General features: G+C 36.8%; 3 protein-coding genes across 3 annotated transcripts; 1 reads left to right on the plus strand and 2 right to left on the minus strand.

The window, feature by feature from the left end:
- Window positions 1–945: 945 nt before the first annotated feature.
- Window positions 946–1899, minus strand: LOC131314122 (uncharacterized). The gene has a single exon (XM_058342615.1). It carries the CDS (start codon window positions 1897–1899, stop codon window positions 946–948), a length of 954 nt encoding a protein of 317 aa, XP_058198598.1.
- A 2274-nt stretch (window positions 1900–4173) lies between these two features.
- On the minus strand, window positions 4174–6884 carry LOC131314123 (uncharacterized). Its single transcript, XM_058342616.1, has 5 exons — window positions 6879–6884; window positions 6070–6560; window positions 5340–5817; window positions 4993–5227; window positions 4174–4928 (listed from the first exon to the last, which is right to left on the minus strand). Exons 1-5 carry the CDS (start codon window positions 6882–6884, stop codon window positions 4486–4488), a joined length of 1653 nt encoding a protein of 550 aa, XP_058198599.1. The 3' UTR covers window positions 4174–4485.
- Window positions 6885–7739: 855 nt separating this feature from the next.
- Window positions 7740–13702, plus strand: LOC131314502 (F-box protein At4g18380-like). Its single transcript, XM_058343185.1, has one exon. The coding sequence runs from the start codon at window positions 7878–7880 to the stop codon at window positions 8847–8849; it is 972 nt and encodes a 323-aa protein (XP_058199168.1). The 5' UTR covers window positions 7740–7877; the 3' UTR covers window positions 8850–13702.
- The last annotated feature ends 943 nt before the right edge of the window (window positions 13703–14645 follow it).

Raw genomic sequence — 14645 nt, forward strand, 5'->3', positions numbered from 1 at the left:
CACATTTACATTAATTAACGTTCGTATACTAATTTCAATACCTTTCATCACTCAACTACTATTATGATTACTCTTATATTAAACTGACTAGCATTGCGGGAGAAGAAAGTGAAATCAATGCAGTAACAACCACACATGGAAGCAGAAAATTGAAACTCTTCCAACAATGTTATGGACATTTAGAACTACTCATATTGGTATACTAATCTTCACACACTTGGATCACTAAACACCTATTATATTATGGTTATTCTTATATTGAACTTAGTCAACTGACTAGCATTGCAGGCGAAAGCTTCGTAGATGGTAAGTGAAATTAAAGAAGTAACAAGAAGAAGAAGTAAAGACATAATTCAGATATAGCATCAATTCTGTGAGTTGATCCCCTAAATAAGGTGTATGGATCTCCTAAAATATGTAGTGTTTCGGTAACCAAAGGTGAAACCTACCATAATCCCTCATGTTTCATCAGTTCAAATGGGTTCAAGAGTTTGCAGAACCAACTGCATCCTTTCATCATCACAATCCATCAGATCACTTACACTAACGATATGCATAGAGAATGGTTCCTACAACTCTTAACTCTTTGGTAACTCTAGCTGCAATGAATGTGATCTATGCAAAGCGCTACTACCATTAAATTTCTCCTTGCTGCTTTGATGCTGAAATCAAAGATTAGCACCCTGGCCCGCAATGATTTCAATAGCAATGAAATCCGAGTTTTCCAACAACCATAACATGAAAGCCGAATCCTAAAAATTTCTACCAACAATGTAGGTATAGTTAGAACAATTCTAGTACATAAAATAAACTTCATATAATTTCATCACTAAACTACCGTGATGGTTGGTCTTATATTCAACTGACTAGCATAGTGGCAAAGTTCTTAGTCGGTAAGTGAAATTAAAGCAGTAACAACAACAGCAAGTAAATACATAATTGAGATCAAGCAGCAATTAGGTCATAGAAATTGAATGCTGCGATAGTGTCCTTGTGGTTTTGCAGAATCTGGTCCACGGCTTCTGAAAAAATACCTTGCTCCTCCACAAAGGCGTCCAACATGGCCGAATTGGCCTCAGAATCACCATCACCATTCGGTATGAAGGTAACATTGATTACGTCTTTCATCACATACCGAGACATAGGGAGCTGCAAAACATGCACAAACCCAACTCTCATATTCTCTAGCTCTATCATCCATGACTCGGCCGTCGGAAGCAGCCTGTCCCAATTGAAAGCAATCCTGAACTCCGCTAGCTTTTCATCACACAAATAGAGCTTCACCCCTTTGTTCTTCGGATCGGTGATTGTAATGCTCTGAAGCGTCGGGTGCTGCGTGACAACACGAGACAAGGTTACCAGCCACAACCCTGCATAATACATGCACTCACGGCCTAACTTTAATCGGCGAATCAGCCTCTTCAGAGTTATCACATTCTCAGTTTCGTCTTCCGCTTCTTCTTCAGCTTCCTTCATTTCAGATAGAGATTCCGCATAGAGAAGCGTGACGCCGTGGTGTTTGGCGGTGAATTTGGCCCCCCATTTGAAAACAGAACCATTATAGCCTTTGAAATGGGAGGCAATCTCGAGATTCAGAGATCGAATCCGTGTAAATACAGAGAGGAACTGCAAGCCAGATAAATTCGATCGAGGCGAGTCCTTGGACAAATTTCCAAGAAAGCCAAATTTACACGACATTCTTTTGACGGAGACCGTTTGGACGCTAGAGATAAGGCGAGAGAATCGCTTGGAGACTAAGAAGCATCTGCAGAGCCACTCGATGTCAGAGATCTTGTCGAAGATGTTCAACACGACGTCGTCCGGCAAACGACGGAACTGGTTCTCTGCTTCTTGGTTCTTCTTCTTCTTCTTTTTCTTCTTCGCCGCCCAGTGCTCCATCTGTATAGCTCCTCTCTCTCTCTCTCTCTCTCTCTCTCTCTCTACTCTACTCTACTGTAATTGCTTCGTTGCTACTCTCTCTGCCTGAGCTAGCTCTGTTTTAACTCGGAAACCCTAGGGAGAGTTTTTGGTTAACGAAAACCCTATTGAGTCCTATTTTGGCCTTTTTTTATTTAATTTTTTTCTTATTGGTTAATTTTTCTTTATTTTTTTTTAAATTTTATTTTTTCTTTGTGACGAGATAAGTCTAACAAATAAAAAATTACGATTGAAATTCAATTTTTTTTTGATAAAGATAACAATAAATCAATAAGTAACTTATTCTCGTCTTTATTAAAAAAATTGGGTTTCGATGGTAACTTTTTACTTTATATATTTCTATCATGACAAAATAATAATTAAAGAAAAAATACTTAAAATTAACAAATACAAAAAGAATTAATAAGAACAAAAAGATAATTCATTTGAATGGCCAAAATAGGCCTGAGTAAAAATTATGGAGTAGTAGTATTTGCTTGCCATTAGTATTTGCTTGTTACTCCCCATCTCATTTTGTTGTGCCTATTTTTTTTTTTGGGCGTCTCAAAAAATTATCTATATCTCACAATCTATGATGTTTTATATCTTCAATATGGATCTTATTTGATAGATCTCAATTAATTTTATTAAACAAAGTTTTCAAAATCGTAAAAAATATTATAAATTATAAGATATAGATAATTTTTTGTGACGTGCCAAAAAGAAAATAAACATAACAAAATGGGACGGAGAGAATACTAGTAATGATACTTCTCTTCACGGATTTTAGTTTTTGGTAGTTTGAAAATGTGATGTGGAAAGTTTTGGATATTCAATTTTGATTATGTCATTGTAGATCTGTACATTGCTAACCTAAGCAATCCTTTAAATAGATAATCAGAAACTAATGTGGTACTTAACTTTTAGAGCATCTCCAGTATTCACCCATATTTTTCCTCAAATTTGAGTCAAATTTTGGGTAAAAACCCATTTTGGATAGACACATCTCCAACCTTCAAACCCAAATTTTACACATCTCCCTCTTTCTCTCCCTCTAACTAGCCGTTGGAGAAATGAGTCAAGGCAAAAATTGTCTCAGATTTGGGCAAAAAAATGGGTAAAACCCAAAATGAAAAAGGGTTTGGGTCAAAGATTGGAAAGAGATTTTTGTGATTTTTGCCCCATTTTTAAATTTGAGTCTTAAAATAGGTCAAGGCTGGTGATGCTCTTAGTTACCCAATTTTGATTAGGCCTTCTCATATAATTTTTCCTTATTTGAATGAAATTTTCAATTCCCCCTATGTTCTCCTCTTTACACAAAACTTCTCTCTAGAGTTTCGAAGGCCTTGTTCGGCTAAAAAAGCCATTATAGATAAATTTTTGTTTTTATTTAAATTTTTTTTGCATTTGTTAATTTTTGGTGGTTATTTGAGACTCAATTTTTTTTAAATAAAGACAAAACAAGCCAATAAAGCCAAAACTTGTCCAATTCCATTGAGTTCGTTTCTATTATAAGTTCGGGTGGGATTACCATAAAAAATTGTCCAAATCTCTTTTTTCATAGCGTAAGGATTCTGTAGTAAAATGGATGTTTTATAAACGTCTTTATCGATGTCTGATTGAATTAAATTTTTATAGGGATCATAAATAAACTATTTTGAACAAAAATGAATGGCTTGAATCTTCTTTGTAGGACTCGATATGAGTCCAAAATGCATATGTACACGGTATATTACATGAATGTATGTACCTATAACAACACTCTTTTGACATCGTGAGAAGTTTTTGTTGTGAAATTCCAGATATTGTTTACCATAGTTTCGGAGTTATTATTTAGTTTCATTCTTATAAAGTTAAATTTTTTTTTGTCTTTTCTGATTTTTTTGCTAAATTCGAGCGATTTTTTTCGATTAATCATTTGTTTTGACGGAAAGAGTCTAAAAAGTACATAATTATGACCGAAAGTAAAAAAAACTTCGCTAAAGATGAAAAAATATCAAACAACTATATTATTTATCTAAAATGCCATCTTATTTTAATTTTTTTACACTCAGTCCATAATTTTATACTTTATTGATTTATCTTGTCGAGAAGGTCGATTAACTTCAAAAATTACGACAAAAAATTAAACAAAAAGTTTAAAAAAAAATTACTGTAAAAACACTGAAATAAGTTTCCGTATAAGGGTCTGTTTGATAAAACTGAAAACTGAAAACTGAAAACTGAAAAATAAGTACTGGAAATTGAATACTGAATTGTTTAAGCTAACAAGCTGTTTGATATGTACTGAATTTTAACCACTGAATTAAATAAGCTGTTTGATCTGTCCAGTGAGCTGAAGTCTGAAAGTCATTAATTTTCCAAATTTACCCTTCATACATTCATGACTAGTAAATCACAATCAATTATATATATATAGACAAAGATACCGCTATCAAAATAATAACATTATATACAAAATATTAGAAAGACACTCAAAAACTATTTTAAATATTGTTGATCATTGAAACTTCATCAAATATTAAAGTAGCAAAATCAAATTTAACACTCAAGAGTAGTTTATAGCATTCAAATGCGTTGCAATTTGCTCTCGTAAGGTGAGCATAAAAATTTGATCAGCTTGGGTCGATCCTCCACCTGCTTCGAAATTATCCACATGATGTTGAGCATTGCTGTAAGAAGCATTTGGATCGTTGAATTCGTCAAGAAATTGATCTGAAATGCAAGTCCTCCGAATAAATTGTGCATGGTTATGCAAGCAATCACCATATTTCTTTGTACCGCGAAAGGATATGATGACATCCTTTTTAGTATTGGAAAACGAGACTTCAGAACTCCAAAAGCACGCTCAATCACATTCCGTAACCTCGCATGTGCGAGGTTGAATCGCTCTTCTTTATTCCTAGGACGCCGACCATTTTGGAAATCAGCTAACCAATACCGCACATTCCGGTATGGTGCCATAAATCTACGTGTATGAGTATATGCTGCATCACATAAAAAGTATTTTCCTGCACAGTAGAAGAACAATTATGCTAGGAAATATTAGCATCTAATTCAAAACAATCATCTAACCTGGAGGAAGAATTGGAAAGTTGTTTGCTGGATCACTCATAGTTTCTCTTAGCACCCGTGAGTCATGTGCTACCCCTTCCCAACCAGCCCACACAAATGTAAACAACATATCAAAGTCACATATAGCAAGCACATTTTGGTAACATTCTCCTCTTCCTCGTCCTCTGTATGGAATTTGTTGATCACATGGCACAACTGCTGAAATAAGAGTTCCGTCAAGCGCACCTACCGCACCCTTACAATATTTTAAATTATAAATTAGAAAATGAAAGCACAATAATTCATATTATGCACAGTATATAAATAAAAACCAATTGAGATGTGTACCTTCTAAATGAAAATAGTACCTGAAATATGTGTCTAATACGATGGTTCTCTCGTATTTGATGTGCCGGCTGATCATAAGGTGTGTTAACAATCATCTCTTTTGAGAAGTTCAGCATCGCATGCAATACTTCATAAAAGTACCTATGTATTGTTTGTGTTGAATGATTGAATCTTCTTTTAACCAAACGATTCCGTATATTGTGACTCAATGCTATGAGAAACATTGCGACCTTTTCTTCTACAGATATGTAACGACTATTTTGAAGCCATCCTCTAATACGAAAGTGATGACACATACTTACGAATGCTTCTATTTTCATCCGTAACATTTCCTGACAATGTGCGGGGTTTCCTGTTACAAGTTCTTTCATATATCCAGGTCCGGTAAGCATAGAGTCAGTATCAGGCCTTCTTCCAATACGTTTTTTCCTCAATATTTTGATGATCAAAATAAGTGCGATAATCTTTAATGCGCTCTTTTGCTTATCAGACAACATGCTGCGCCAAACATTGCAAGTATTTAATTAGATAAAAATGAGATAAATATCATGACATGTCAACCAGAAAATACCAAGGTATAAAAATTAAACTTTATAACAAAAACAATTCCAATTTCCAAACAAACCCATTCCTAAACGTAATCAAAAAGAAAAAGAAAAAAAGAACAAGCTCAAGCTCAAGCTCAAGCTCAATCAATGTCTCAACTTCAAAATCAACTGCCTATTCACTATAATTCAAAGTAATCCTAACTTCTTGCCATTCAACTCTATCCAGCTTTTTCTAACTACTTCTGGTTTTTGATGTAATAGCATCCATTGCTCCCTGTGTGCCTTGCTCTCGCAAAAAATGCTACATGCAACTATATATAATGGGTCGCTCATGTCAAAAAGTTGCATCTCATCCAGAGTACGATTGCATTCTTCTAGTGTTGGCCCATCAGAACTTTGTAAAGTGTGAAGAGCTTCAAGCAGTTGTTTATCAAGATCATCAGACTTGTTTTTCTTTTGCCGTTTATTGCCATGTTTTTCCGCATCACCATTTGGCGAAGAAGGTGTCTCAAGAGATCCAATGTCAAGATCAATGTACGTTTGTGATTGTGACTGAGTGCCATCAGTAGGAAACCCTTCTTTTGATGGTCCCCATGAAAATCTTCCTGTTGCTCTAACACCGTCAAATAATGCTTTTAACTCGTTCGAATATTGTAGTCCAGTATATCGAAATTGTTTGGCATTAGGATTGGCCTGTAAAATTATAATTGTATAAATCTCATATTCATTGATGACAATGATACAAACAAGAGCCAACCCAAAATAAACTTGTCAAACCAAGCTTGTGGTTTCCAACATAGATTTGAAGAACAAACAATTTAATAGCATTGAATCAAGAGAAATGCACGATAAAGTAAGGCAATTATCGAAATTCCGGCAACTAAAACAGAAACACTTTAGTGGTGGGAGAACTATTTTTTTTTCATAAGGAACACTTTGTTTATAATGGTTCAAAGAACAGGGTAGTTCTTCAATTAGCGGTTCACGAGACTTATTGCGTGTTTGGCATACTATCATGTTACAGAATCAAAGTAGGATCCGAGAGCCAAGAAAGTGGTTTTCGTTGGCTTCCCTGGAGGGATTAAGGGATACAGGCTGTGGAGATTAAGGGATACAGGCTTTGATCATCATAAGCAGGGATGTAACATTCGATGATCCGCCTATGAACCTTGGTTCACGCTCTACGTATCTTATTCTTTCAAGCCCTCTTTCTTCTGTCCAAATTGCTATGATGATCAATTTCTCAAAAACATAAATCTAATCTGAAATTCTAGTTGCCTAAACCCATAGAATATAAACTGAAATTGTAATATGAAATTCTTTCAAGCCCTCTCTCTCCCTCAATTGCAATTCAGAGAATATAAACTAAAAACCCACATCTCAAACAATATAAATCGGAAACCCTATGTAAAAAACTGAAAATACACAGACTGGCCATGGCGAGAGAGAGAGAGAGAGAGAGAGAGAGAGAGAGAGAGAGAGAGCAAACCTGGAGATGGGTCTGGGTCTTCACAGATCGTGTTTGTGGGATCGTGTTTGTGGGATCAGCATGGAAGGCGAGGGCAAGGAAGAGAAAGAAGACGCGAGAAAAAGAAAAAAATGAAAGAACACGTTGGGCTCAGGCTGAGCGTGTTCAGCGATAAGTGATAAGTAGGGGGAGACCTACTTATTTTTTAACTCTCAACTCTATACTTCCACTGAGCGTGTTCAGTGGACACTTTTGTGGTTGTCAAACCAACTTATTTTATTTTCACTTAATCTATTCAGTTTTAAGTACTGAATTAGGTTATCAAACAGACCCTAAGTTTTCAACAACGCAGCCTGACACAACTAATACATATTTTCTCCTGATTTAAATGAAAATTTCAATTACCCCATGTTCTCCTCTTTACGACAAAAATTCTCCCTAGGGTTTCGAAGTCGATAACAGAGAGAGAGAGAGAGAGAGAGAGGGAAGCTACGTAGCAATCAGAGAGAGAGAGAGAGAGAGAGAGAGAGAGAGAGAGAGAGATGAGCAATGTCCATCGAACAGTGGGCGAAGAAGAAGCAGGAGTAGAGAACTGGTTCCAGCGATTGCCGGACGACGTCGTACTCCACATCTTCGGCAAACTCTCCGACGTCAAATGGCTCTGCAGATGCTTTGTCGTCGCGAAGCGATTCTCTGCCCTCATCCCTCTCGTCCAAACAGTCTCCTTCGTAACCAAAACCTGGAATTCAGTTTTCAGCATTGAGGAAGGGGATCTCCAAGGAACGATTTTCCTCGGAAAATTCTCGGGATTCTTAACCAACAATTTTAAACTCACTCGCTTACCTTCTCAGCGACTGAATTTTCATGACGTCGTGTTCCGTTTGAAACAGATTGAGTCTCTGAATATTGAACTTCCCTCCCATTTCAACGCTAACAATGATTCTGTCTTCAAGTGGGGTGCCAATTTCACCACAACTATTCTCGAAAGCTTCACCTTTCTCTATGCAGCATCTCTATCTAAAACCGATGAAGAAAAAGATCGCAAAGAAACCGAGAATGAGATAACTCAAGATGAGCTAGTTCGGCGGGTAAATCTCGCCCTGGATTGTTTTAAAAATGCCATGCTGCGGTCAGGAATCTTGTCTTGTGCTGTCCGGACTTGCTCGATGCTTCAGAGCATTACCATCACCGATTTGAAGAACAAGGGGGTGAAGCTCTGTTTGGCTGGTGAAAAGCTTGTGCAGTGCAGGAATACACTTGAAGTAAGCCCTACGATTTCCTCGGAAAATTTTGGGTTATGGGCCCTAGAGAACATGAGGGGTGGGTATGTGCCTGTTTTACAACTGCCAATTTCTGGGTATGTCATGAAGGGGGTGACCATTGTTGACTTCAACAAGTTTGCTTTTGATGATACGTCCATGTTGGATGCGTTTGCAGAGGAGAAAGGTGTTTTTTCGGAAGCCGTGGTGCAGATTCTGGAAAAGCATAAGGGCAGTATCAAGGCATTGTTCTAGCACTATAATTGATGCTATATCTGAATTATGTCTTTACTTGCTTTCGGTTTTAACTCTTCAATTTCATGGAAAAGCATAAGGGCAGTAGCAAGGCATTGTTCTAGCACTATAATTGATGCTATATCTGAATTATGTCTTTACTTGCTTTCGGTTTTAACTCTTCAATTTCACTTACCGACTAAGAAGCTTAAGGTGCAATGCCATTTAAGGGTTCTGCTTGAAACTTAGTATATGAACGTCAATTCTAGTAAACGTGCTTACATTGTTGTAAGAATTTTCAAGAATTTTGCTTAGAGGTTATGGTTATTGTAAATCTTGAACCTTAATTTTGTTATGCAGAAGTGCCTCAAATTTCACGTTTTTATTATTGGAAAAACTAGAGGGCCATTGCGCAAATCTTTGATTTCACCATCTAAAAACTGCAAGGAGAAATACAGAGGTAGTTACTAGTTACATGGTTGCATAGATCACATTCAAGCAGCTAGAGTTACCTAAAGAGTTTTAATCATTGAAGCCTGTAGGAACCAGTAAGCATTTAGTTTTGGTTCGTCGTTGGTAAACATTTATAGTTTTAGTGTATGCCATCTGATTGGGATCTCTATCGTTAATGGGATTGTAATGATAGATGGATGCAATTGGTAATGCATTGGCATCATTATATGTATTTTTTTTTTTTTTCGGTTCAAGTTTGATTTCATTGAATGCCCAAACCAGAAATACAGAATCCAGGGAAACCCCTGATAAATCAACCGCAGCCAAACAGAGCCTCTACCCAACTATGTAATCAAGCAACAAAAGCCTAAACAAGAAACTCAAGGTAGATGGAGACATGGAGTAATATCCAAGACAACACAGGCTAAAAAAAACAAGATTAACAAACAAAAGACACCTAAGTCCGATGCTAACTTTGCTGCAGAAGCAGAACAACACTAGGGAGACCTCAAATGTTGCACATTCTTCTATTCTTCTTGGATGGTTTCACCAACCTATTGGAGCAGAGGAAGCCCTTGATGTTAGAATAATCCCACAGGCTAACTGCCCACAATCCACAGTTCTGTTTTGCAATATTGTATGATTCCTCTCTAACAATATATGATAAACCACTCACCACCCAAAGAACATTTCAAAATCAAACTAGTAAAGCCTTTCCCCTCCACATTAGTCACATACCGGTCCACAATATCCTTGAGCCTGCAAGACAAGAAGAAATGCCATTCTTACTAGTAATACTCTGCCCAAGCCGATCAAAAAAATAAAATAATAATTACTCCTCTCAATCTCTCTGGAATACGGACAATCAAAGAAAAGGTGCTTGAAGCTCTCCTTACCCCTTCCACACATATCGCAATCATCATTTACATTCAAGCCCAAAGATACCAGTCTATCAGTTGTGTTTAGTCTTTGTTGGACTGCTAGCCACAAGATAAATGCTCATGTAGGCACATGCTTCCCCAGCCGTATCACACCATTACCAGTTCTGAAATGGATACTTAACCCTAGTTGATTTCCCGGCATATTTAATAGAAAAAGTCCCATCCACATAATATAATATATTGTTCAACACTGGGCAAAAAATCAGGAGTCTTATCCATAATCTGTAGAATATTTTTGTTCCTTGTTCTAGGCCATTGCCATTGCCCATTATGAATAATAGAAGAAACCTTTGCTGTGAGAGACCTACCAAGGTTAAAGACAAACTCAAAGCCATCCCAAATCTTTTATGGAGTGGCCCCATGGGGTGCCAATTGTTTAACCATAGGAAGGTGGGATGGCCATTCGCAACAGTGTAATGGATTAGAGGTTGCCCAAGAGTTCTAACACAGAGAACATCCAAGATGCATTATTTGGAACTGCCATATGCCAAATATTTTGATATGTTAGTGCGAATCCCACTTAACCCAAAGCACGTCAGCCTTCCTACATAAATCCCAGAGGTGCGTCATAACTGCAGCCGTATTCCATTCTTTAAGTCTTCTAAACCCCAAAACACCCTCCTCCGTCAGACTGCTAGTCATATTCCAGCTAACCTTAGCACAATTATGCCTCAACTTTGTACCAGACCAGAGAAATACCATGAGGGTAGATTCAATTTCCTTAATCACCCTGCCTGGGATCAAGAAGATAGGGCTCCAATACACTTGAATACTAAAATGGATAGATTGGATCAACTGAGCCCTTCCACCATAGGAAAGGGATTTAGCTAACCAACTCTGAATTCTTTTTAAGATTTTCTCTTTGTTATCTTGCAATTTTAACCCTTGTTCAGAATTCAACTCTAGTAGTTTCCATACATAGCTTGTTTCATGGAAGCTTCCAAAGGTTCATAAGCTACATTGACTGGGAAATTGGTTGCTCTTGAAGCTTCTTGACTTTTTTTACCATTAAGGTTCAAGATATAAATGGAATAATATAGTTTACACTTGCGGATTTTTTTTTCAGTTCAACTTGATTGTGCTTATCTTCTTGTTGGAAAAATATTCTATTGTCTTTATGCCTTCTCTGGATTATTGATAAATCAAGTTATGTCTAATGGAGGGTTTACCGGTAATATTGTATACTATCGTTATCAGTATGCAAGAAATTGACCAACTCTGAAGCGTTCCACGAGGGTATTATCTTTTGGTGCTTAGTTCCATTTCTTTGTTTTTACTTTGTTGATTGATGGTTGGCTACATTCAGAATGCTCCTAAATGTATAAAATACTCCTATGGGATATTCTGTCAATTGGATACTTTGTTGATATGTTATGTTAAATATTCACCTAGCAATTACATTTTGTTAATCCGAGTTTACAATGAATTATGCGTGAATCTATATCTTCGACACGTACGATTATCCGGAAAAATTACGTGTATCTTTTGTGTATCCATGTGTCCTTGAGATTAAAATTACGTGAATTCGACACTCAAGAGTCTTAGACACATACTGTCACTTCACACCCGAACCCGAGTTCATGTAATGTATGATTGGTAGCGTGTTGCTTTAAAGAGAGAGAATCATTTCCAGAAGAAAGATATAACACATTTTTATCTAATTACATTAGGAAATATGTATATATATATATAGCATATACTATGTATATAATCGACTTTGTGCGATGATTCCTCTTCTTCAACCTATTATAGATCGAAAGACATTAATATACAACAAATGTCTTCGTGAAAACATGGAAGGAAAGAAAAAAGGTTATTGCAACTGTCATTCTGAGCAGACGATCTTTTGTGTCTTCGTGTCAACTATTTGCTTCACATTTTACTTTATTCATTTGATCTTTTTGAGTCTATTTTGGCATGGTTATTTTGGCATCAAATTACTATGTAGTATTGGTGCTTGTATTAACTTGCAAGTTTCACTCTTGCTTGAAACTAGACTTCTAAAACTTTTACAGAATTAGAGACTGATGATCTCTCTCTCTCTCTCTCTCTCCCTTGGTCGGAGCTGGGATTTTGCCTGGATTGAAATCCCAAAGGGGCTCCGATCTTTGCTTTGAATCCATTTTCATTTTTCTTTTCATTTTTTGCTTTTGTTTGGCTACTTCATTGTTTCAAATCTTTAAAAAAAAAAATTCCCCTTCTTTAGTTGGGTTCGCATTGATTTCATGGGGGATGCTACCAATTTGGTTTTTGACATCTCCAGAGCCGCTCTGATGAGGAGAGCTTTTCATTGAGGGAGGAAAAAACTTTTGAACTTGTCAGGCCTGGTTGCTTTGATTTCTTGAGGGAGTTGAGTGCTGATAGTTGAATGATGGCGGTGATCTTAAGAGTTTCCTTTCACGATCAATTGGAATTCGAACTGAACTGGTTGGGATTAAGTTACTGAAGAATTCGCAGGGTCAAACGAGAGCAATGATTTCATGGCAAGTTTGAGAGGAAGAGAAATGGAGTGTAGCCTTCTTCAAAACAAGGAGGCACATTTGTGGTGGTAATTCTCACATTCTTATATAGGAGGGAGAAAGTATGTATACTGAAAAGTGAAGGGGTGACGAGTGGTCGATGCGAAATGATATTCGCATCGACGCTGTTGGAATTTGATTTTTGTAGGAGACACATTATTGATGCCCGAAGAGATCCCTTTTCGATGCCCTTGGGTATCACAGCTAACCACCTCTATGATGACGACAGAGCGATGGGTTTCTTGGGTCGGCTTTTTCCAGGACATTGGCAACCAAGGTTCCGATTATGGAGATTAAGACCATCTTCGAATGGATTGAGCAGATTTATGGGAAGAATAAATCAATAGCGAATGAATTCCCAGTGGATTTTGGAGCTATAAGAGAAGGAAAGCCCGTTAACACTGTCAACTATTACTTACCGGAAAAAACACTGTCAGCTATCGTAGTTCCAACTCTTCGAGTGATGGTATTGCGGGTAGTCGGGAGCAGAAAGTCATTGAGCAGGCTGTGATGAGAAAGTTCGGCAGTTCAGGGGCGGAGGATACGGTGACGCATGGAGCAGCGCAGATGGAGAAGATGGTGGGCTCGTAAGTGTAATCCTACCGTGGAGAAAGATGGTACGAAATACAATACACGAATGAAAGAAGCAATCTCTTTGGTGCGCGCAAGTGTAACCATACCGAGGCGAGTAAGAAAAGCCTTGGAAAAATCAATATCTAGAGGGATGGAGACGTGACACAAGACAAGGGTAATTCAGTGAAAAATTGAACAAATGGAGGTGGATGCTTCTGACTTCTGAGTTTGAAGGATCGGCCCAATAAAAGGTTTCACATGTGACGCAACGAAAAACATCAAGGACAAGAAACATTATTACCGTTCACGTTTTCTCTAGATTGTTTGATCTATTTCCTTCTCATTGTAATATTTTGTTACTATTATTAATGAAATATTTATTTTGTTTGGCCTTTGTTCCAAAAAATGACAACTTTAACCATGCCTTATGGGCATGACTTTAACCATGCCTTATGGGCATTTAATAATTTTCTCCAATCCCCACAACGTAAAAAACCAGGAGTATTTGAAAAGGCAAGGAGTATTGTTGGTAATAATGAAGGCAAAAATTGTCTATGTTGCCCACAAAATTGACTGGCTAATACTCTATTCCTTCCACACATGAATGTCCCAAACCAATATTCATATCTCTCAAAAAAATCATTTAGATTTTGTTATTTATAGTACTTTCATGATTTCAAAAAATTTCTTTAATAAAACTAAGTGAGATCTCTCAAACAAGATTTATATTGTATATTTAAAATATTATAATTAAAAACAATTAATGATTTTATGAGAGATGTGAATAGTGTCGTGGGACATCTATTGTGGACTGGAATGGATGGAGCGAGTATCTCGCAAAGATCGTGTCAGTCTTAGTGCATCCAAGATTTTCAAGGATATTTCTCCCCTCACAAATTTAGAACAATTCTATTAATGAAGTTTTTACTCGGATTTGCGATTAGATTTAGGTTTGTCCATCAATTTATTTCAAACAAAACGAAGCTGCTACTCGAATTTGAGTAAAAGTTGGGGATGCTATTATTAGTTTGAGACTTGAAGAACCAGGCCCCGTTCTTCCTAAACTTTTTTGTTTAGTATTTTTTCTGTATTTTATACTTTTCAAAATTCTTTGTTTAAATTTCTATCTTAATTTTCAGGATTATACATTCATCTCGACGAGAGAAATTAAATAAGCATCAAAATATGGATCGAAATTGAAAAAAATATTCTATCACATACATTCTAAACAAAAAGTATTTTCCGTCTTTAATAATCTTTTTTACTCACTCCTATATGGATTAGGGACGGTTTAGATAAGGCAATTGATATCCACACTCCCCATTTCTCCA

The sequence above is a fragment of the Rhododendron vialii genome, chromosome 13a, assembly GCF_030253575.1.
Source record: "Rhododendron vialii isolate Sample 1 chromosome 13a, ASM3025357v1".
NCBI lineage: Eukaryota > Viridiplantae > Streptophyta > Magnoliopsida > Ericales > Ericaceae > Rhododendron > Rhododendron vialii.

What these genes read in the sequence shown, in the direction of transcription:
- LOC131314122 (XM_058342615.1), bottom strand. Translation starts at nt 1,899, where the DNA reads ATGGAGCACTGGGCGGCGAAGAAGAAAAAGAAGAAGAAGAAGAACCAA.
- LOC131314123 (XM_058342616.1), bottom strand. An exon ending in ATAGAGTTGAATGGCAAGAA is followed by an intron (nt 5,818 to 6,069) that starts GTTAGGATTACT and finishes TGTTTGGCGCAG; the next exon opens with CATGTTGTCTGATAAGCAAA. An exon ending in GTATTAGACACATATTTCAG is followed by an intron (nt 5,228 to 5,339) that starts GTACTATTTTCA and finishes AAATATTGTAAG; the next exon opens with GGTGCGGTAGGTGCGCTTGA.
- LOC131314502 (XM_058343185.1), top strand. Translation starts at nt 7,878, where the DNA reads ATGAGCAATGTCCATCGAACAGTGGGCGAAGAAGAAGCAGGAGTAGAG.